We start from the raw sequence: 21,958 nt of genomic DNA on the forward strand, positions 1-21,958 counted from the left end.
GAGAAAAAAAAAAGAGTATCAATCGCATGGTTTTAACACCATGCCTTTTAAGATCTGGTTAGTTCAGCTCAGTTCAAGAACCAGTACCAACGTTTTAAAAAGGCTAGTCGCTAATGACAATTTGATGTTTTCATCACCAGTATTAAAAATACGTGTTTAAATATAGAATGAGGTTTGCCAGATGTGTGTGCTTTGTGTAACTGCCATCAAAGAAAGCTTTTTCTATATTCTTATGGAGCAGGGTGAGGCTGAACCCCGGTCCCGGGAGCTATACACACTTAAAGGTGCTGTTCGAAGAAATCAGTGCATGGAATGAATGGATCCTGAGGCCAGGACTTGGCAGCCGTTGTGTCCCTGTTAGGTAGTGCTTGAATTTAGACCAGTGAAGCTGTTTTACCACTTAGCTGACTTGGATAGCTCTTTTTAAGCACCTTCCCAGGAATATTTCTAACTTTCCAAAAGAGGCATCCAGACCATGCAAACAGCCTCTTGTCAACAGCTTCTCTCGTCCCTGAAATGCCGTTTTGGCTCTGTGACCACCCTCACCCCACAGCTGCCATCCGCAGCCCCCAATTCCTGCAGAACTTGCCAGCCAGAATCAGCGTTCTCGTCCAAGCCCCAACCCTGACGCAGATTCTCAGTCCAAAGAATCTTTCTTTGTGTTCGCGCAGCTCATCCAGGCTGACATCCCGCTCCTTCGAGGCAAGAAGTATGTTTGCTTTGAGGGATGTGCATCAATTCTAACTACCACCTTGTCTCTTTAATGTCACAGAAGTTCAAATGTGAGGCTGATTTCATGCAATCAAGACCGTCTAGGAGGTTTTCATAACAGAGTTGTATCAAAACATCTATTTGCTCCATGAAAAACAGAAGAAACCCGTGCGCTCTTGCTTTCCAGTCACAAGTGATGACAAGGCCTTGAGACTAAAAAAAGTTTCTCAAAAACAGCTCAGATAAACCTGACACATCAGCAAGATGGTATCATTTGCATTTTATAATGATTCCCAGGAGTCCCAAAGTGCCCGTCGTAAGTTAATGAATTATCCCTTACAACATCAGAGTGCACCACAATAAACATTACTTATTTACTTATCTGATAGAAATGTACTTGAGTTCCAGACAGATCCATATTTCAGAGGTCCTCGAGTTCAAGAGTTTTTATCACCAGGTCTATATTTCAAGTGGATTTCTTTCTAAGGTTATGCCGTTTTCATCATTAATATCCCCTCTTCCTGAAAAGTGGACATCTTCATAGTGTAACCCAGCACCTCTGTTGTACATTTTCATTAGTTGGCTGCATTTTCTATTTACTAGTAGATGGATTTCTGAGTTATTGTAAATTTTTTTATGATAAAATTCCAGATTTTCTCACCTCTTTTCCATGGCAGCTGTGAACATCCTAATAGTTTCAGTTTTTCTCTGTTCCTGAAGCACAGGTAAATAACCTGTTTTTCTGGGTTTATCTGGAATAAAAGTCCTTGTGATTTCTGAAGATTTGAGGGAGTTGGGAGATGCATTTGTGTTAGACACAACAAGGGTATTTATTATTACAGGAATCTCTAGCACAGCAATATTCTAACTGATTAAGCAGCATTGTTTGTCTCAGCAAGAATTAGCGTCTGTAAAATATAGCTGCAGGTATTTTGCGGTTTTATCTGCCATTCCCTCTTCAATGCAGTCCTACCAAATGCTCTACAGAACTTGGAAAAAACTGTGTTTATGCTTACCTGTGCCTATTGGCAATAAAGCAGATGTATGGGATTAGAACCTGGGATCGTGACCTAATCGAAATGGTCAGTAAGAAAATAGAAATGAGGTGGTGGTGTTGTAGCCGTGTGTTTGCAGCATTGCTTTTGGGAATGGCTTTTGGGGGAGTTCTGTCTGGAATAATATGGGTCAACTACATTTTGCAGGAAAAAAAGGGGGGGAAGCTTGATTATTAGTGCTATTCTCTGGGAAATTTTGCCTTGCGGAATATTTGAGTGACATGTTTGAGATAAAGATAGGTTAATTTGATTTTTGTAACTGGCTGGTTGATGTTTGATTCCACCTTTACCAAACTCTGATCAAGAGGTGGAGAAGCCTCAATTCTTTCTGTCCAGACTCCTCCTGTCATGAGTTCAGCTTGATGCTCGGGTCACCAAAAAGCTACCTAGATAGCTGTGATGCATATTCAGCATTGCTGCAGTGAAAACAGCTAATCAGTTAAACGGTTCAAAGCAGATATTTTGCTGCCGGGTGTTATTAAACACAACTGACAGGTCTTGTAGAGTTGTGCATTTTTCTATTTGAGAAGCGCTCTATCAAAATGCATTTCATGCAGTTAGCTAGCGCGCTGTCTTTGGTTCCTTTGAGTGTTGGAGCCGTATATTTTACTTGTAAATAGTTCAGTAGTTCAAGAGATTAGACCTGTGCTTGGGGAGCCCTGCCCATTCAGTTTACACATTTGGAATTAATGTTTTCATACAAATTTCATAGGTGGTATTTGCATCTTGATAATTCCATGTACATCAAGCTGGTCATTTCTTTCCATATATGAGCTTTGGTTTTAGAAGCACAGTAGGTAATATCCATAAATGTTTCATTTGCTATAAATATTTAATAATTATGAATGATTGATGACCAGATTTTAAAGCAAACTGATAGAGTTGCGTGAAATGAAGACTACCTTTGTATAATTGTCTAAGCTGTATTCTAAATATTATACGGGCTTTGTTGTGCTATTAAGATGCCTGATCGGTATTTTCTTTAAAAATATTAGCATGTGGGTAACAAACAGAAAAATACACTTTTTTATAGTTGTATTGGCAATAAAATTAATCTGGATGGACTTCCTTGTGGATACAAGAATTTCTGTGTCCACCAATTGTCATTCCATTGTAAGACATGCCTTCTTTATGGATTACTTTAAAGATGTGTTTTCAAGAGAACGTTTTTTATAACACAGCACTCATAGCTGGCTGTGTTTCAATGACTGCTTTCACCTATTTTGCTTTCAGTTTTTTCTAATTGCTTTGATGTCCCTGGGGCTTTGAAGCTAAAAAAAAGCCGTATAATGCTTATCTAATTATCAGGGCTCTTGTATCTCTAAAAGATTTCATTAACGATGCTGCCTTCTGAGGGCCTGTGTACCTCTCCCACAGACAGTTTTGGATGCCTCACAGATCAGTGAGGAATCACTTTGTCAATAGGTGCCAGTGTTACTCTACACACGTCCGAATTGTCGGTGCCCTTCAGTTGAAAATCCAACCTTGAAAAAGCAAACTTAAATCGCAGTGAGTAAAACGTTGCAGAGGTAAAACTGTACAGAACAGGACATGGCCAGAGGCTTGTCCATGCCAAAACTAAGGTGTATGCTTTACCTTGTTCCTAAAAATAATTGTATTATTGCTAATCTTGAACAAAAATGATGAACAGATAAATATGCATTGAATTAATTCCAGATACGTCTAATCTAAGCCTTTAACTGCAAGTTTATTGTTGAACCCCAGCCCAACAGCAGCTGAACTTTGCAAATATCTTTTCTGGACCAAAGGTGATTTAAATGCAAAAGTTGCACATCAGTGCAGTGAGAATTTGGACCTTCTGTCAGCACTTTTTATATAGGTTGTTCACATACTTTCTTGACTGAGTAAAGTATCAGGGTGGCCTATCCAGTAGAATAAAGGCCACCTACAGCTATTTCTTTCAGGTGGCATAAGGTCAGCTAATGCAATGCACTTTGCAGCTTATCTGCTATTGAGTGCTGTTCAGTGTGTGCAGCCAAGGGCAACCAAGGGCTGCTCGTTCACTGCGCTGGGAGAAACCTTGGTTCACCTTGTCCCTAGTTATGCAGCCATTTCATATATCTACTTTATCCTTGGATGTTTCAGACGTATTATGGAACAGCACAAGTTTCTTTTCTCCTCTTTCTTTAAAGAAATGTTTCGCAAGCTGCGTAAAAATGAAAAAAACAGCTAAGGATAAATCAATTAAGAGATTTATGTCCTTTCATGTTCAATGCCACTCTGTTTTGTTTTTTTCTTACTGCAACTATTCATTGCCTGGAAACCAACCGATGAAAATTTTGTTTTCAGTGATTTAATATCTTTTGAAATATTCCCACAATCTAACCCAGCAACTCCGCCTATATAACCCAGTTCTCATTCATTCCGCATGGAACAGATCACTCTTATATATAGGAGCAACAAGCTATATTAAGTAGTACTTAAGATCACCCTAAGCAGTTTACGCAGAGGCTTCCCTTGGTTTCCTGGCTCTCACCAGTTCGCCGACGGCTTCCAGATATTTCTGACCCCCTTCATAGTCCAGGATTCTATTGGTGCTTGTGGGAAGGCGTCCCCGGCTGGAAGGGACGTACCGAGTTTTAGTTGGATGTTTCAGCTGCCAAATATCAAAAGGAGAAATCGGTGGGCGTTGATAGGAGACGGTGTAGACACTGTTCATCACTCCAGCTTCTTTCTTGTACCATTTTTTCATCAGGTACTCAAGGAGGCCGTAGTTGGTGGGTGGTTCTGAGACAGGAAATTATTAAATCTTAGAAAAATGATAGAATTAAATTTTTGGTCCTAGTGTTTTTACTCCACAGTTGTCATATGGAATATTTGTACTGTTTTGACAGCAGATTAAGGACAAAACTGGTCTTTTTGTTCCCAGGGCACTTGTGTCTACCCTCTGCCTGGAAGGGAGAATCACTGTTAGATATCGATAGGACAGCAGTAATGCCATAAATGTGAGAAGTCCTGATTCTTCATAGTCTCTCTGGTAGATATTTTAAAAGTTAGCAGAGCTGTACATGTCACTTAAATTGAGAAACATAGTATGACTCCATGAATTCTCCTGCTGGTTGTATCTCACAGCTCTCCTTGTTTCAGCTGTGTCTTGCATTAGTGCATAGGGGAGAGAAATCTGTTCAGGGCTTGCTATGGTCATTAAGTATTGTTGTATGGATAACACTTCCACTTTATCAATCTGAAAAATAAGCTACTGATTGGGTGAGAAAGTAGCCAAAATTCACTGCAAGATCCATTTTTAGAATTAAAACAAAAGGAGGTTCCTGGCTCTAAGTCTACATATTGACCACTGCACCACATTCCCACTGCACCACGTGCCCAAACCTACCAATAATGGGAAAATCTGATTTCTGAGGAATCCAGGAGAGCCTGCGTCCATTCCAGGTGCGGAGGGGAGGTAGCACAGGGTTATAACCGTGTCTATTGTATTTATCGTCATACTCCGATACTAAATATCGGCTTCTTGGTTCATCATGATGGGTGAAGAGGTACTGTATTGGCAGGCCCTGAAAGGAGACATAGATGAAACACTGCTGATTGTCTTTCGACGTAGCATTCAGATGGCTCAGCATGCTTTCGAGTCAGACTGTGCTACCAGTGATACCACAAAATGTTGTCAGTACTTATATTACTTATAATTTAATCCCTGAAAATAAGGGCATTTGCATTTCAAGTAAAAGAATTTTCCAGTTAAATTAAGCACCTACATGGGTATGTCATGAGATCTGATTAGTCTGATTTCAACACATGCATCGCGGATTTGCAGATACATTTAAGAAGGCTGCAAATGAAAAGCCGATTGTCTTGCGCTGCTTAAGTGTTTCACTGTGAACTAGCACTATATACACTGTCTGTCAGGAGAGAATGACAAGAATATTTGAGGGTGGAGAAGGGGACATTCTAGCAGGTGTTACTTGTGGGGAAATATGATTTAAGTATTAGTCAAAGATCATTGCTGTTTGGAATGCTGGCACACACAGCCCTGCATTTGAAATTTCCTTTACTTACCTTGTATTTCTCTGCCAGGGTTCTCCTCAGCAATTGGTCTGGTTTGTGATCTGGGAACCAAACAAAGTCTGTGCTGTAGATGCTGCTGCCAGGTTTCTCAATGGATTTTACCAACTGGAAAGATACACAACACTTAGTCTAGCTGAGGGAATCTGAGAATTACAGAAGCTGCATTCTAGTGCTGCTTCCTTCATGCACGCATTTAAAAAGCACTTATTTGGAGACAAGTCTGTACTATGTACTTTTTCTCAGGTGGTAAAGTCAGCTGGTGCAATTGTAAAATACTGGATTGACTCCTTGCTGTAAATACAAGATACTGTACAGCCCTTGAAAAATTATTCATGGTTTGGTGTTAAATACTTTCACCTGCCATGTGAACTAGCACCTAAACCAAGTAATTCTAGCATAGCCGGGAGGATTTGACACAACAGCTCCAATATTGAACCTAACTGGCATGTTTTGACAAAGTTAAATGTCTAATGATGATAATTTGCTCAGCTCTTAATTAGGGCATGTGATCTGTCAACCAGCTCTGCTAGCATAGATCCTCTTGTTTGTACAAGCAAATGAAAACAATAGCCAAATAATTAAAGATCCTCTGATATAACTAATAATAAGTATTAAGTTATGGAAGGGGTAATGGAGCCTTTCTTGTATAATGTTAGTATATATTATTAAGTTGTATATATTGTTATATGTAAGTTGTACAGCAGTCTGAAGGGATTGCCATAAAAAGCGCTATGGCATTTTTAATTGGCTACAGTTATGTCCACTATGAATGGCATGATAAAACCCACGCTCGGGCATTGCTTCTGTCCTGGCTTAGAGAGAAGAATGGCAGATCGTTAACAAAATGGATGAATGTAGGCTAAGCAAGATGCTCATTCTTCTCCTTTTATCACCCTTCCGAGACAAGCCTGGACTCTCTGTTACGGCTGCAGTAGGATGCTGCCTCCAGAGCACTGGTTCTCACCCACTCTGCTCTCTCACATTTTTTTCCTGCTCTTACCCGTGCCCTGTCTTCCACCCAGTTTCCAATGAGAACTTTAGTAGAGTATTTGGGTTTAACTTTCCACCAGTTCTCTCCATCCATGTTTCCTTGTCTCACCAGCACTACATGCCCTGGTTGTTGGAATTGTCTGTCAGGTTGGGTGGGTGAAAGGTTCCTCAGTACTCCAGTGCTAAAACTGGGGCAGAAAGGGGCTCCAGTCCTGCTGCTGGTGTGCTGAGAACCACGGGTGATGCGTGGAACTTCTTGGCCATAGAACCATCTGTTCACTGTCCCCACGGCGACTGTTGTTCCAGCAACCACATTCTACGCTGCACCATATTTACTCTTGAGCAAAACAATGGTTCCTAACCCACTAAAGTCAGCGGGGCTTTTTTCTCTGATAGATTTCAGAATCAGAGCGCAGAGTATGTCTTGAAATATTGTGATATAAGTGGTATTCTCTCTATGCAAACACACCACACGCACCTGCACAACGCACAGTCTCTCTTCACATAGACGCGTTTTATTTTAAACAAGTGGAACAAACCAGGATGTCCATTCAAAACAACATAATTCTTTATTGACATAGCTAAAGGCTAAGGGCTTGCAGCATGGTACAAGCTTGTAAAAGCTTTGCATATTCCATGTTCCAACTAACAGCTGGAATGAGGTTCTGATGAGCCTTGTTTATCATTGATTATGGCTGCCCTTGACTGACTACCCATCACCTGATATTAAATATCCTAAAAAGATATTTTTCTAGATTGAGGCATGAACAGACTCGTGGAATCTAAGGTGTTTACTATAAGCTTTTTAGGAAGTTAACAACGCTGTCCAATCCCCTTTTCCCAGATGGAAAGGAGAAACCACAATAATCATATAGGCTTATGATTCCATGGAATCCGTCCTCGAGGTGGTACCAGGTCACTGGAACACCATTATCCTCCAGTCTCTTCTTGTAAAGCAAGCCATCGTCCCGCAGCACGTCGTACTCGCAGGTCAGGATGAAAGACTCGGGCAGCTGGTGAACAACAGCGTCTTCAGCCAACAGTGGACATAGGTTGGGCTCACAGAACCTTTTCACTGTCTCATAAACTTCAGCTACAAAATCAGTGGGCGTAAGTGGCTTCACACCTCTGACCTTAAATTTTTCGGGGATGTTATCTGGACTCACCCACTTCCTGTACTTCAGCCTCATGTCTGGAGGAATATGAGAGCCCTCCAAGACCTCTTGCATGTGCAGTGCGTGCCCATTGAGGTACTGCAAAGCAAAGAAAGCGGCACGTTCTCGGAATAAGAGAGGGACTCCCCGATTTTGATGATAGGATGGTAAATTGAAGTCCAGTGCCTGAAGACCTGGGTAGATCAAGATCTGAGCCCGTAGTTTGGGGAGGTCTGATCTACCTGCGAGGGTCTGGCAAACAGCAGCTGCCAGATTGCCCCCAGCACTGTCCCCGCAGACAATGACATTGGCAGGATCCACGCCGTAGTGCTCGATATTCTTCATGAAGTATAGGGTGGCATTGAGACAGTCTTCATACGCAGCAGGGTATTTGTGCTCGGGGGCTAAACGATACCTAATACACAAAAAGAGACAAGTGTAAGAGAAGGAAATGTGTTAATCAGGAAATTATATCCTATTGTCTTTCCAGCCCTATCATTTTGGGGTGGTTTTCTTCCAGGTCAGGATATTCAGTACCTCCTAAGCAGGCATTCCTCAGTTAGTGATTGTGGATAAGCTGTAAATTGTCTATTCAAATACAAGGGCTCAGTGAAGTAGGATTGCCTTCTGATTAAGAGCCTGCCAGAGCCTTTGAACATTTCTGAGTCATGCTGAAAACGCCCTGTGTATTCTTGACAAGATAATTTAATCATTTTGTGCCTCTGCTTCCTATGTGTAAAATGAGAGTAATACAGTGTGTGATTATTGTCTCTATACATCACAATTGCTTGGAGCATCAAGGAAGACTTTTTTAATTGGCTTTTATAGATTTTCTTAGTGTGCCGAATATTTCCTTTTGGGTCCTTTCTGAGTGTATCAGGGCATGAACAATTAAGAGCTGTGAAATCTCAGTCATCACTATTTGTCTCTTTATGGACTTCACTGAATTCTATAGAAATTTCTCTGCCAAAAAGAACATCTTCAAAGCCAGTGCAGCTCTGCTATGGCACCAAAGCAACAATAATCACCAACCAACAGATCTGGGTAGGGTTCACTTACTGAACAGATACAACTACCGATTCACTTTCTCTGGATATGTAGCGGCATACTTTTTCATAGGTATCTGGAAAAGAAATGATGTTTTTTCATTAGTGCTTTGCTATTGCCCTCATTCTTGAGACAGCCAGGGAATGTAATTCCAGAAAGGCATGTGTTTGTCTTCAGCCTTCCTCCCAAATCACATACTGAAACCTCCTATTTCAATTTTATAAAAAGATGAGTGTTCTTTCTGCATTACTACAATTCCTCCAGCAAATATCTTACCGAGACTTCCAAACATCCAGCCTCCTCCATGGAAGAAGATGATTCCTCTTCTTTGCCTGCCAGAGGCAGCTTTAGGCTGATAAACCCTCACAGGAACTTTGTTAAACTGCAGATCCTGGATAAAGAGCTTTGGGTCCACCCTTAGTTTCCGGCCCTGTCGCACGTATCGGCCAAAAGTGATCTGACTGCAAAGTCCAGTCTTCTCCAGAATCCTCCCCTGTTAAAGGGAAAAGAAGTTTAAAAGTGTTGAGTTACAAGGTCTAAAAACTCTGCACCGTGTTTGTATTGAACTGTATTTGAGGGAAATTTTAAAGAAACACAGAACTTTAAAAAGTGGTAATGTTGTGAAATATGAATAAATTATAAGAAAATATAATAATAATAATAATAATAATAATAATAATAATAATAATAATAATAATAATAATAACAGAAGAAGTTAGAATAACTAGCATGAAGACTGTTCATTGCAGAGGATAATGGCTATGCAAGCATCTCCCAAACACTCTCTAAATGGCTCCCTGGATCCTAAGTACCAACAGGAGAGTCCATTCTAATACATTGTTTAGTCCTTGGGTTTTGCCTTAATAAACCCATAGAAATCAGTTAGGAAAAGTAACTCCACAGCTCGTTTTCTTGATAGGAATTCCCAGTCCTAGGAAAGTGAGAGATCCCAGGATAGAATCAGAAAAAAAGTATTTAAGTTTGCCTAGATTAGTTTTACCAAAAAGTAGTTCTACCTTTATTATACCAGCAATCGCTGGAATCTGAAGAATTAGATTGAAAAATCTGGGCTTCACACACAGCAACTTGACCCCTGTTGTCTGACAAAAATAAAGCTCTTTCAAAAAAAAGGGAAAAAAAATCCTAAGCTCTCACGTTCTACAGACTTTTAAAAAAATTTACTTCCATTACTCAAATCCAGTGTCATTCTAGTACCACATCAGCAATTTTCTCTAGGTCATCCAAACTGGCTGTCTTGGAATATACACTTCAATTATCAGTGTTGTCCTGCATACCTTTGTGCTCATTCTTATTTCATTTATATTTGATAACAACAATGAAATGCCGTCTGTAGAAACAGCAATAAAAGCTTGAATAGTCCTTCATTGCGTAAACTGATAGTCCTGAATTAGACCATAAGATTCAGTGAATTTGCAAATCTTAAGTGCTGAGTTATGTTGTGCGAGTTATTTATTGCTTTTGATTTGTATGACGGATTTACTGAGCAAGATCAAGAAGCTTCCTTTCCCAGTGCTCTTGCAAACTAGAACATAAATCTGATGTAAGAAGTGAACAAACAAGTAGCTGGGAACCAAATTAATTAATGGAATCAAACAAATAAACAGTTACAGTTCAGCTGCGAAACAAGATCCCAATTTTAAATGCCCAGTAAGAGTCTGTCTTTATCCATTCCCTTGTTGTCACCTGCTAGTGGGATTCAGGAGAGCTGGGTCACTTTATCAGGGAATTTCAAGAGGATGTAAATGGTGTAAGAAACAGTGTGAAGGAAAAGAAGGTCTGTGTGATAGCAAAGGTGATGTGGCTAAAGGAGAAAACTGAAGATTTAAATTAAAGGATAGAGCAAGTGACAGAGTTCAGGCGAGTTCTAATGCTGTTTATGCAATGCTGGAAAAGGGAGTCCAGGGATTAAGTAAAGCATCCCTAACCGGATTTGGTACCATGAACGTCAGCCGTGGCAGGAGCAGTTGAAGAGCTGTAGTTTTCCTTGTGCAAGGTGACTTCGCCTCAAGGTGAGGGCTCTTACCAGAGATAAGAGCAGCTCAGCTCTGAATTCGAGACTTAACCCAACACCGCGGGCTGGCAATCTCTGCTAACGAGCCCCTCGCTACTTCTGAACGTAAAATGAGTTTTGCCCAAGATCTGAGCAGGGTCCGCCGGAGTGCTCCCCCCACGATGCGCAGCCCCACGCATCCCATGAGATGCGGGGGCGTGTGCATCATCACCCAGGCTCCTTCTATTTTTGCTTCCCAGCGCGGTCCGTGGGCCGGGGTTTGATGCAACGGGCGGGGGGTGCCTGCCCAGCCTCACCGCGGGGGGACCCCGGCGGGGCCGGGCTGCGGAACCGTGTATCCCCCACCCCCGGCTCGGCTGGAAACACTCCCCCGCCCCCCGAAACCATCAGCGCGGCGGAGGGCGCGACTCACCAGGGCCGCGGTGCCGAGGAGGACCGCCAGGACCAGGCGCAGCTTGGTGGGCTGGTTCACCCCGGGCGGGATGTCGTAGCTAGGGAGGCCGAGGAGCACGGCGGCCAGCGCCGCCGCCAGCGCTGCCAGGGGCAGGAGCAGCAGCAGCAGCGCGGGCAGCAGCGCCATGGCCCGGCGGCCGCCCCGCGGGGCTCCCCGGGGCTCCCCGGCCCGCGGCGGGGCCCGGCAGCGTCCGCCCGCCCGCCCCCCCTCCGCGCCGCGACCTCGTCACGGGCCGTTTGTGACAGCTCTGCAAAGCCGCCGCAGGGGTCATGGTGCGGGCGGCCCCGAGCCCCGGGGGGAGGCCGCGCTGGCGGCTTGAGGAGCGGTGTAATCTCGGTTCAAGGAGGCAGAGCGTGACCTGCGCCCATCGCCGCGTCCTGCGGGGCGTCCGGCTGAGTCCCCGGTGCCGCCGTTTGAAAAGAGCCGGAAAAGCTGCAGCGCCGGGGGGTTGCCAGGACACCCGCGTTCCTGATGGATTCGTCTTCTCATCGCCGGGAGTGTGTCGTTTGTCCTTAAATGTAGGGATTCTTTATCTAAAGACAGGTGAAGGAAGGGCTGCCTTTGCACTCCGAAATCTAAATGGCAGACAGCGTTTGTTTTTGTAAAAAAATCTGATTTCGTCAGTCTTGGGATTACTTTTTTCCTTAGGATTTTAATTTCATCAGTCTTACTATTTTGAGTATGCTCACTACTGTTTTTCCTTGCTTTCATCAGCAGGGTGTAATGAAGCATCATGTCAAGGAATACACGGCCTTGTCCTGTAAAGAAAATTCAAAACATGGAGAAACATCACAGCACAAATTCTGAAAAAAAAAACCAAAAAAACGCACAGAGTACCACTCTTAGAAAGAACATTAAAACATTTTGATTCATATTTTTTGTGTCTTTGAGCTAAACCTTCCAGTACACACAGATCTAAGAGCCCAGTTCACTGATCCTTATTGTCTTTCTAAAACCTGACCTAAGTGTTCCTTCTCTACCGATATCTCTTGCCCTGAGCTTCAGCAAGCATAATGGAGACATTCCCAAATTAAGCAGGAGTTTGCAGAGCTATGGTTATTTCAAAAGCAGGACAGCCCTTCCTTGCCTCCGGCAAGGTGTCCCAAATTAACTCAGGCCTCCTACAGCTGCTCTTGCAGATGTGGATCTGCCACACCCACTGAATACCTGTAGAATCTGAGGCCTTGATCTGTTTTTCCAGATCTTTCCTCTGACTCTTCCCTGCAGCTCACTATGTACCTAATTTGTACTTTTTACCTAGATAAAATGAAGTCATGCTTTGGGCCTTATCAAATGGATATCGCAAAGATCCTGACTGTAACTTACAGGAGTTCTTTAATCCAAATAATTCCACAGACATTATTTACATAGAAGTAAATAATCTGGTAATTAAATACAAGGAATCAATCAGATGCTGATTTGAAAACATTAAAACTGTAAAGACTGAACTGTCAATAGGCTCATGAGGACAAAGATCAGCATTGAGACAGCATTTGAAGTTCATTAATATCAAAACTGGTATTTTACATATCAAAAGGTATCACATTTTTGCTGTAAGGTACTACTTGAGGTTTGGGAGCCTAAATGGAAACATTAGTGGGAGAAATATAAAGAGGGAAATTTGGTTTTACAGTCCTCTTATGAATTCAACAATTCTGTCCAATCCCCTTTTCCCAGATGTAAATGAGAAAACATAAAGATTAAATAAGCTTATGATGCCATGGAATCCGTCCTCGAGGTGGTACCAGGTCACTGGAACACCGTTATCCTCCAGTCTCTTCTTGTAAAGCAAGCCATCGTCCCGCAGCACGTCGTACTCGCAGGTCAGGATGAAAGACTTGGGCAACTGCTGAATAACAGCATCTTCGGCCAACAGTGGACATAGGTTGGGGTCAAAGAATCCTTTAACTTTCTCAAAAACTTCAGCATTGAATTCATGGGGCTTGTGTGGTTTGTAGCCTCTGACCTTAAATTTTTCGGAGATATTATCTGGACTCACCCACTTCCTGTACTTCAGCCTCATGTCTGGAGGAATATGAGAGCCCTCCAAGACCTCTTGCATGTGCAGTGCGTGCCCATTGAGGTACTGCAAAGCAAAGAAAGCAGCACGTTCTCGGAATAAGAGAGGGACTCCCCGATTTTGATGATAGGATGGTAAATTGAAGTCCAGTGCCTGAAGACCTGGGTAGATCAAGATCTGAGCCCGTAGTTTGGGGAGGTCTGATCTACCTGCGAGGGTCTGGCAAACAGCAGCTGCCAGATTGCCCCCAGCACTGTCCCCGCAGACAATGGCATTGGCAGGATCCACGCCGTAGTGCTCGATATTCTTCATGAAGTGTAGGGTGGCATTGAGACAGTCTTCATACGCAGCAGGGTATTTGTGCTCAGGGGCTAAACGATACCTAATACACACAAAGAGGCAACAAAATAAGAGAAGCAAATATAACTAAATACAAATTTCGTACAGCACCTTGGCTTTCCCTGTATTGTCTGGAGGGTGTCATCTGCTAAACAGGTTTTTGTCCAGCAAGTTATCACAGATATAGCCACTGGGATGAAGTTGCAAGGATGTAGCATATTTTAAGTCTTCTTCTGAGAACAGCCCTGATTAAAACTTGAGTGAAACAAGTTCATTTTTTCTGGTGTAGACTGCATCTGGCTTGCGGATGAAGTAATTCAATCAGTCTGCACCTCACCTTGTGTTAGGTTATTTTCTCTGGATAATTGTTTTGTTTTTCTTTGTTTATTTAAATGATGAGACAGTTATATTTTTCTGTATCATTAGTATTATAATTCTGTTTGGTGCTAGCGTAGCTCTGGGTTGTGAGATACACGAACCTCACTTTGGAGTCTGTACTCTCCCTGCATTAGCAGATTCAGGGCAGAGGAGAAGAAGAAATGAAAATAGTCCCCTTGAAATTCTGTCTGACCAGCTGGGACCCTGGGGAAATGGTTTACTGAGGAGTGTTCCCGCAGGACGTGCAGCACTGTGGTTCTGAGAAAAGCAGCAGGACCTCCATAGGGTAGCACTGACATAACTCACCCAACGGACACAACCACTGACTCGCTCTCTCTGGCAATGTAACGGCAGATGTCTTCATAGGTACCTGCAAAAAGTTGGGGGGTTGTTAGCTGCCTGCTCTTGGAACCTCCTTTTCCCACCCTTCCCGACCCCCACACCTTCCCCTGCCCTGTCCCCTCAGCGCTGCCACCTCCCCTCACGGCTCACTGAGCTGGCTGAAGATGACGGGAAAACTCGGCCAGATTTCAGACTTTCTGCCACATCTCGGGGCAGAATTATCCCCCCCACCGCCTCCAGAGGATCACAGCGGCAGCTCAGAGCCGCAGAGCGCTGAAGAGCCCTGCCCGCCGTACCGATGCTGCCATGCACCCAGCCGCCGCCGTGGAAGAAGATGGCGGCCGCCCGCGGCCCAGCAGGTTGCGCGCGGGGCCGGTAGACCCGCACCGGCACCCGGCCCAACTCGGCGTCCTCCAGCGAGAGCTGCGGCTCCGGCCCCCGCTGCCTCCCGGGCTGCACGTAGCGGGTGAAGGCGAGCTCGCTGCACACCCCGATCTTCTCCAAAATCTTCCCCTGTTTGGAAGAGAAAGAGGAGAGCCCGGCTGAGTGGGGCGCGGCCTCCCCGCGGAGGCTCCGGACACCACAGCGGGCAGGTTGCTGTGAGGAGACCCCGCGCCCGCCTTCCCGCAGCTGAGGGGACACCCGGGCTTCGTGTTGGCGGGCTCAGCCTGCTCCAAAGCCTCTGCCACTCCGGTTCGGGCCTCGCCAGAAAGCCGGCCCAGAAGACAGAGCCGTGGTGGTCCCAGCGCGATGGTGGTCCCAGCGCCATGGCGGTCCCTGTGAGGCTGCTGGTCGCCTTGGCACCATGCGCCTGAGCAGGTAGGCCCGTGCGTCCCCCTCACACTCTGACAGGCAAAATGTCTTGAGGGAGGAAAAAACAAAAAAAAAAAGGTATTTTTTTCCTCAGTGTCACCAATCCCTGGGTTTCGCACCAGCTTCATGCCACTTAAAGGCTCACGACACAGGTGTTGTTCCTCTAAAGTTCCCTGTGACTCTGGTTTAGGTGCTTAAAAGCACCCGGCCTTCCTGGAAGGCCCCAAGAATGACCTGAAAACATCATCTGCGCTTAGCCGAAATGGAAATCAAAGCAATCTTACTTTTGATAAATAATTAATTTAAACTGAATTAGGGAAGCACAGCTGATGAAGCTTGGACTCTTATGGTTGGCTTCATCCATGTGTAATAAGGAAAACCTGACTGAAACTATGTGAGGTCTAACAGAAATGATTTTATAAAAAATCACCCTCTAAAGTCAGCCCCCAAAAAGGAAAGACTTCATTTAAGTCTTGATGAAGCCAGTGGGATTCTGGTATTTACACATACAACCTTACAAAAATAACACCGAAACCGCATTTCTGGCAGAAATCATGGCAGAGTAACTCACCAGAGCAGACGTAGTAACCAAAGAAGCATGGACAATTCGGAGCTTTCCAGAATGATTCACTCCAGGAGGGATGCTGAAATTGGAATACTCGGATCGAATAGTTCCCATAACCACTCGTATGAATGAAGCAGTAAAAATCACCAGCAGTATCACTGGCAGTATATAAATGAATGCCATTTCCCTTAACCAAAGGTGAGGTGTCTTCACACCTGTATTTGTTTTAGCTTTCAGAGATAATAGTAAACCTTAGAGCAGTCCAAGTTAGAACAGATCTCTCGGGTGTTGCTGACTTTAGAAGTCCTTGGAAATGTTGTGCAAGGTGCCAGCACGCATCCTATCGGAGAACAGGCAGAGTGTGATTAATTTCCTGTTTAGCTTCACCTTAATTGTGGGACTGGTTCAGGGCCTGGTATTTTGCATGGTGGTTTTGGATTGCAGGTGCTATGAATGACTGCTCAGAGACAGCAGTTAAGTGCTGAATGATGTTCTAATTTCTGATGGATTGCTATTCACAAGGAGAGCCAGCTACTGTGGAGGTTAAATTATCTCTTGCATCTGATCTGCAGTCACAACATATTGCTTCTTGAATTGTGACATTCGTTAAGTAGTTTGGAATATATAGTTTTAACAAGGACATTTAGAAAATAAAACGGGAACTAACATGATAAAAAAAGCTAACTAATATGTGCTCTACAAAAGTAAATGCATCAATTTTGCTTTGTTGTTAGAGTATTTAAGCACAAGAGCAAGTTTTTCAGCATGCTCATATGTTTGATAAACATAGGAAAACATTTACACAAAGCTGTTAATAGAGTATCTTTGTTGGGCACAGTTACAGCTTTGACTTTATTTTTTCAGGTCTAAAACACCAGTTACCTAGCCCGTAGAAATCTTGTGCAAGTCAGTGACTGGGAATCTTAGACTCAGATGCTACGTGTAGCAATAGCACAGGCATTGAATTATGACGTTGTAATATCAGCATCCTCTCCTTTACCAAAACACACTTAGTCTTCTAGGAAGAATGAAACCATAGATCATATTTGAATAAAACAGGTCAGACCAGATGTTGATTTAAATTTTACTGCATCTTTAATATTTACTGAGAGAATAGCAAGTGTCTACTCCAAACAGATCATTAAAATAGGCAGACTGCATATAGAATACTTCGAACAGCACTAAAAGAAACTTGCATAGCATTCTTGAAATATCTTTTGCAGTGATCACATTGACATAATTGATCATTAACAGATTGTCCTACTTAAACCTCTCACATGGCGTTTATAAGCATAAAAGACCGCAGAAAATTGGCAGTAGAAAGAAAGAAAATAGATTCTACAATCTTTTTAGAAAGTTCACAATATTGTCAGCACCCCTTCTCGCAGCTGGAAACGACAAAACATAATTATCAAGAAAGTTCATGATGCCATGGAATCCGTCCTCGAGGTGGTACCAGGTCACTGGAACACCATTGTCCTCCAGTCTCTTCTTGTAAAGCAAGCCGTCGTCCCGCAGCACGTCGTACTCGCAGGTCAGGATGAAAGTCTCGGGCAGCTGCTGAATAACAGCATCTTCGGCCAACAGTGGACACAGGGTGGGCTCACAGAATCTTTTAACTTTCTCAAAAACCTCACTGGTGCAGTCTAGTAGCACATGTGGTTTGTAGCCTCTGACCTTAAATTTTTCGGGGATGTTATCTGGACTCAGCCACTTCCTATAATTTAATTTAATATCTATAGGAATATGAGAGCCATCCAAGACCTCTTGCATGTGCAATAAATTCCCATTTAGGTACTGTAACACATAGAAAACGGCATGTTCTCGGTATAAGAGAGGGACTCCCTGATTCTGCTGGTAGGATGGTAAATTGAAGTCCAGTGCCTGAAGACCTGGGTAGATCAAGATCTGAGCCCGTAGTTTCGGGAGGTCTGATCTACCTGCGAGGGTCTGGCAAACAGCAGCTGCCAGATTGCCCCCAGCACTGTCCCCACAGACAATGACATTGGCAGGATCCACGCCGTAGTGCTCGATATTCTTCATGAAGTGTAGGGTGGCATTGAGGCAGTCTTCATACGCAGCAGGGTATTTGTGCTCAGGGGCTAAACGATACCTAATACACAAAGAGACAATTCTGTGAAGGTTTTATTGAGCCATGTAGTTGGTTTATGCTTTACCTTTCCATGGCTTGAATACAAATAAGAATACTTCTGTTTTATGTCTTTGTTACAGTGCAACTATATCCTCATAATCCAAATTGTTATGTCAGTATATTGATGGTGATATTAGCTTGTCATTTGTGGAGTGCTTCTCTAAGAGTTTCCTTGAATAAGAATTAAGTAGAATATATGGCTTACTATTTGTTTACTATCAATTTTGAGTTTGGAATACATTGATTGAAAACTTCATTTTCCAGCTAGATTATTTGTGGCATAGACAGTGAAAACTGAGTCAGTCTGCAGTGGCTCCAGACAAGAGGAGAGTGAATTTGTAAATCACAAGTTGAGAAGTCTCACAGAAACATTTCTCTGGGAATGGTTATTGCTCTGATCAGGGAAGCTATAAGGTGATACTTACACTATGAGAAATAATCTCAAAAAAAACAGCATGAGAAAAGACTCACCCAACAGATACAACCACCGATTCACTTTCTCTGGCAATAAAGCGGCATATATTTTCATGGACCTCTGAAAGAAACATATTTGGTGGGGTTTGAGTTTGGTTTGGGGTTTTTCGCCAGAGTACTAATGTTATATGTTGCATAAATTAAAGAATTGCAGGAAGAAAATACTCTCTACCTTTCTCTGTCCCTTCCTACATAGCTCCTCAGACCTTCTCTACACTCTCATCTTCCTATTTCAGTATTTGCTCACTGTATTTTTCCCCTCATATCTCATTGTCCTTGTCTTTAAAAAAAATGCACATAGTGCACAGCAGATGCTTTCTTCTGACAGCAAGACTTAGAGTGCACCTGTGGTTACACTCCAACTTCGTAACTGCTACAGATCAAACGATAATCAACTTTACCATTACTGAGGCAGATACATCTTTATCTAAATTGTAATATTTTTTCTGTTAGATATCTTACCAAGACTTCCGAGTACCCATCCTCCTCCATGGAAAAACATAACTCCTCTCCTTTGGCTGGCAGGTGGAACCTTGGGCTGATAGATCCTTACAGGCACTTTCTCAAACCACAGGTTCTGGATGAGGAGCTTTGGGTCCGCTCCTACATGCGTTCGATCTTGCACGTACCGCATAAAGCTCAACTGACTGCAGATGCCAATATTTTCCAAAATCTTTCCCTGTTCAAAGGCAAAGTGAATAGGGAGTTCGCTCAAGAGCTTCTTTATTTTCCAACGCAAAGGAACTGTATGTGTAGTATACACATGATGTCTAAGTTGTATGTTTTAGTGCAGTCATAAAATAATGGAGTAGGTGTACAGGTGTAGTACAACTGAACAGAGAACAGTAGCCTCATGAGAAGTCTCATGAACAGCAGTGTTCACCGAAGAACACAATCCCAAAACAATGCAGCATTAACAAAGACTCGTGTAATAATATCCTCTTGCTTTCACAGCTTTCTAACATTGAAAACGAGTTTGGTTTTCACTGGTTATTCTGTCCTTGCCCCTGAAAAGATGTGAAAACATAAAGAAAGATTTTCATCAGGCACCAGAAGATGAAAAAAATACAAATGAGAGCTACTGATCCAACATAGCTTTACAAAAACAGACAAAAAAGGTATAATGTCACTTTTGAAATACATTATTTAGTCATGCCAAACCAGTAGTTCAGTCTTTATGAAGATTTGGATTAAGCTCTTAATATTCACTATTTTGTTATGAATATTTCTGATTAAACAGCCACATTTGGATGGATTGTCAGTACAGTGTTATGACTCTCAGTATATTTACCCATGAAAGACCTTTTGTTCAGTGACTTCGACTGTTTATGATGCTCTCCATACCTGATTTTGAGGCTGAAGAAACTAATGGATTTCGCAACATACTGATTTCAATTAATTATAGAAACTAGTCTTAGTGTCTCTGATTGTATACAAACATGATAAAATGATTTATTCTATTGTATTTACTATTTTCCAAGCAGAAAGGGAACAACTCTAAAGAATATTCTCCCCTTTACGTTCATCTTGTTCTGCTTCTTTCATCCTGTGTTGTTTACATTGCAGCGCACAATTCTAGTTATTGGTACTAATGGGCAGTGTATAGATGATAAAAAGAGAACTGGCGTTTCCAGCTGCTTAAGTAATCTCTTTCTGATTGCAACGTGCGCACAGCCAAAGCATGAGAGTATATATCTAGAATTCTTTACTATAATCTAAATTATTTCTGACAGATAATTTTTTTTTCATTTTAAATAGTTTGCCCTTCCCAGAGGTGTTTAAGTAATTTATTAAGTATGTCCACAACCTCTGCTCTCTCATGTGTTTTTAATATTTTAATATCTTCCGTCATTACAGCATCTATAAGTCTGTCATTACATGGAAATCCCTCTGATTTGGTAAGATCTTTGTCAGCAGAGTTCACCTGAGGTTGGGTGCTGGTAAGAGCAAGAGAAGTCAGGCTGGCCAGGACAGTTCCCATCAGACACGCCTGCTTAGCTGCTGCAGGAGTCATAAAAGTGTTCAGGAGAGATGGAATTCCTTCAGCTCCTCTTGGGCGTCATTACCTCATTTTGTCACTTGTGTGACAAAAACTCCCCCTTCCCAAAACCAACTTTGAAATGTTCCATTTCTAATTTTATCTTCAAAATAAATACGTGACTCCTCATCCCCAAGTCCAAGAAAAGCTTGAAACCAGAGCCCAAAGACATCTGATACATTCTGAACCTAGAAATAGAAATGATCCAATGTATATAAGCATTCTTAATCAAATTATTGCTAGGTTAGCACAATTCATTGTAGAAGCACGGTCAGACTTTCAAATGCTTGTGTGAGGCAGCATTTTTATACTGCCTAATGTAAGAGCTAGGCAGGACTGTAATCATGCAGCGTAGTGCAAAAATCTGGTAAAGGTTTCTTAAAGCAAAACTCACCTTCTAAATTCAACATGTAGCACAAGAGTTATGCCCACTTCTCTCCCTGAAAATTAATTCCAAGCAGTATTCTAGCATTGCGTTAAGTTTAAAATCTACAGGTACACCGTTCTTCCCCCAGAAATCACACAAGGTTCACTTACCACCACAGTTGTGCATATTAAAATTATATTAATGATTCGGAGCTTTACAGGCCCATCCACTCCAGGAGGAATGTCCGAGTTGGATAAGTCAAAATTAATTGCCCCCAAGACCAATAATATAAATCCAGCAACAAAAACTGCTAAGAATAACACCAGCAGCAAGTAAACAGCTGCCATTTTGCTGAGCGGCGAAGTGATCTGAAATGCCCGTGATCTGACTTTCCCTGATATCTTTCGCTTCTCACTTCCTGATTCTTTGTTCGTCCTACGGTTGCTCTAGTGAAAACCTTTCTCCTCCTTTTTACAAACACATTAGTAGGTATTTTTCCCTCTCCCACTCTCTCTCTCTCTCCCTTCCAAAAGATAAGTTGGTCAAAGTCCGAAATTCATTAAAAGATCCACACCAGCATAATTTTGTATTTTTTGGCAAGAAACCAGTCCTTACCTGGAAGAAGATTGTTAGGAATAAACCGTGTTCATGTTTAATTAGAGGTGGAAAACACACACAGGGCATTTATGTGCTTCGAGTTCATGACTTGACAAAACACTATTCAGAAGAGTTTCTCTAGGGCTGTGCAAAGATAGGAGCCTGGATATGATGATTATCACTCTAAAGGGCCAAATAGATTGTCACCAATGTTTTTTTGGAAAGGTGCACTTATAAAATTATGTCATTACCTCAGTCTCAGGGTTTTTTTGTATTTATGTTTTCTTCTAAAAGAAGAACGTGGTTAAAAAACAACACAGGAGGCTGAGTTTAGATTCACAATGAGGTCACCTCATATCAGTAAAGTTAATAACTCAGTGTGCTAC

General features: G+C 42.6%; 5 protein-coding genes across 12 annotated transcripts in view; 1 reads left to right on the plus strand and 4 right to left on the minus strand.

The window, feature by feature from the left end:
• Nucleotides 1-21,958, plus strand: part of LRRC38 (leucine rich repeat containing 38) — a 107,945-nt gene that overhangs the window by 62,355 nt on the left and 23,632 nt on the right. The window contains exon 5 of one of the 8 annotated variants that reach the window (XR_010607418.1): nt 12,202-12,243. The exons of the other annotated variants lie outside the window; for them this stretch is intronic. The gene's annotated coding sequence lies outside the window, so the exon portion shown is untranslated. Of the gene's footprint in view, nt 1-12,201; nt 12,244-21,958 lie in introns of those variants that run through there. 8 annotated transcript variants of the gene reach the window in all.
• CFAP107 (cilia and flagella associated protein 107) lies at nt 4,228-6,894 on the minus strand. Its single transcript, XM_065650290.1, has 4 exons — nt 6,811-6,894; nt 5,802-5,915; nt 5,122-5,299; nt 4,228-4,514 (listed from the first exon to the last, which is right to left on the minus strand). Exons 1-4 carry the CDS (start codon nt 6,892-6,894, stop codon nt 4,228-4,230), a joined length of 663 nt encoding a protein of 220 aa, XP_065506362.1.
• Nucleotides 7,356-11,613, minus strand: LOC135997349 (arylacetamide deacetylase-like 4). Its single transcript, XM_065649866.1, has 4 exons — nt 11,446-11,613; nt 9,278-9,494; nt 9,014-9,077; nt 7,356-8,369 (listed from the first exon to the last, which is right to left on the minus strand). The coding sequence occupies exons 1-4, from the start codon at nt 11,611-11,613 to the stop codon at nt 7,595-7,597; spliced, it is 1,224 nt and encodes a 407-aa protein (XP_065505938.1). The 3' UTR covers nt 7,356-7,594.
• On the minus strand, nt 13,115-16,127 carry LOC135997499 (arylacetamide deacetylase-like 4). The gene is made up of 4 exons (XM_065650125.1): nt 15,951-16,127; nt 14,863-15,079; nt 14,531-14,594; nt 13,115-13,889 (listed from the first exon to the last, which is right to left on the minus strand). Exons 1-4 carry the CDS (start codon nt 16,125-16,127, stop codon nt 13,115-13,117), a joined length of 1,233 nt encoding a protein of 410 aa, XP_065506197.1.
• On the minus strand, nt 17,283-21,322 carry LOC135997501 (arylacetamide deacetylase-like 4). Its single transcript, XM_065650127.1, has 4 exons — nt 21,146-21,322; nt 19,033-19,249; nt 18,568-18,631; nt 17,283-18,057 (listed from the first exon to the last, which is right to left on the minus strand). The coding sequence occupies exons 1-4, from the start codon at nt 21,320-21,322 to the stop codon at nt 17,283-17,285; spliced, it is 1,233 nt and encodes a 410-aa protein (XP_065506199.1).

Source organism: Caloenas nicobarica, chromosome 22 (assembly GCF_036013445.1).
Source record: "Caloenas nicobarica isolate bCalNic1 chromosome 22, bCalNic1.hap1, whole genome shotgun sequence".
NCBI lineage: Eukaryota > Metazoa > Chordata > Aves > Columbiformes > Columbidae > Caloenas > Caloenas nicobarica.

Bases quoted from the DNA above. Each gene is read 5' to 3' on its own strand.
- LOC135997501 (XM_065650127.1), bottom strand. From the start codon at position 21,322: ATGGCAGCTGTTTACTTGCTGCTGGTGTTATTCTTAGCAGTTTTTGTT. The intron at 19,250-21,145 runs GTAAGTGAACCT...GCCTTTGAACAG, and splicing joins TAATATGCACAACTGTGGTG to GGAAAGATTTTGGAAAATAT. The intron at 18,632-19,032 runs GTAAGATATCTA...TGTTTCTTTCAG, and splicing joins ATGGGTACTCGGAAGTCTTG to AGGTCCATGAAAATATATGC.
- LOC135997499 (XM_065650125.1), bottom strand. From the start codon at position 16,127: ATGGCATTCATTTATATACTGCCAGTGATACTGCTGGTGATTTTTACT. The intron at 14,595-14,862 runs GTACGGCGGGCA...AACTTTTTGCAG, and splicing joins CTGGGTGCATGGCAGCATCG to GTACCTATGAAGACATCTGC. The intron at 13,890-14,530 runs GTGAGTTATGTC...TGTGTGTATTAG, and splicing joins TCAGTGGTTGTGTCCGTTGG to GTATCGTTTAGCCCCTGAGC.
- CFAP107 (XM_065650290.1), bottom strand. From the start codon at position 6,894: ATGGATGGAGAGAACTGGTGGAAAGTTAAACCCAAATACTCTACTAAA. The intron at 5,916-6,810 runs GTAAGAGCAGGA...GTATCTTTCCAG, and splicing joins GGGTGGAAGACAGGGCACGG to TTGGTAAAATCCATTGAGAA. The intron at 5,300-5,801 runs GTAAGTAAAGGA...GTCTCCTTTCAG, and splicing joins CCCTGGCAGAGAAATACAAG to GGCCTGCCAATACAGTACCT.
- LOC135997349 (XM_065649866.1), bottom strand. From the start codon at position 11,613: ATGGCGCTGCTGCCCGCGCTGCTGCTGCTGCTCCTGCCCCTGGCAGCG. The intron at 9,495-11,445 runs GTGAGTCGCGCC...TCCCTTTAACAG, and splicing joins TCCTCGGCACCGCGGCCCTG to GGGAGGATTCTGGAGAAGAC. The intron at 8,370-9,013 runs GTAAGTGAACCC...TTTGTGTATTAG, and splicing joins TCGGTAGTTGTATCTGTTCA to GTATCGTTTAGCCCCCGAGC.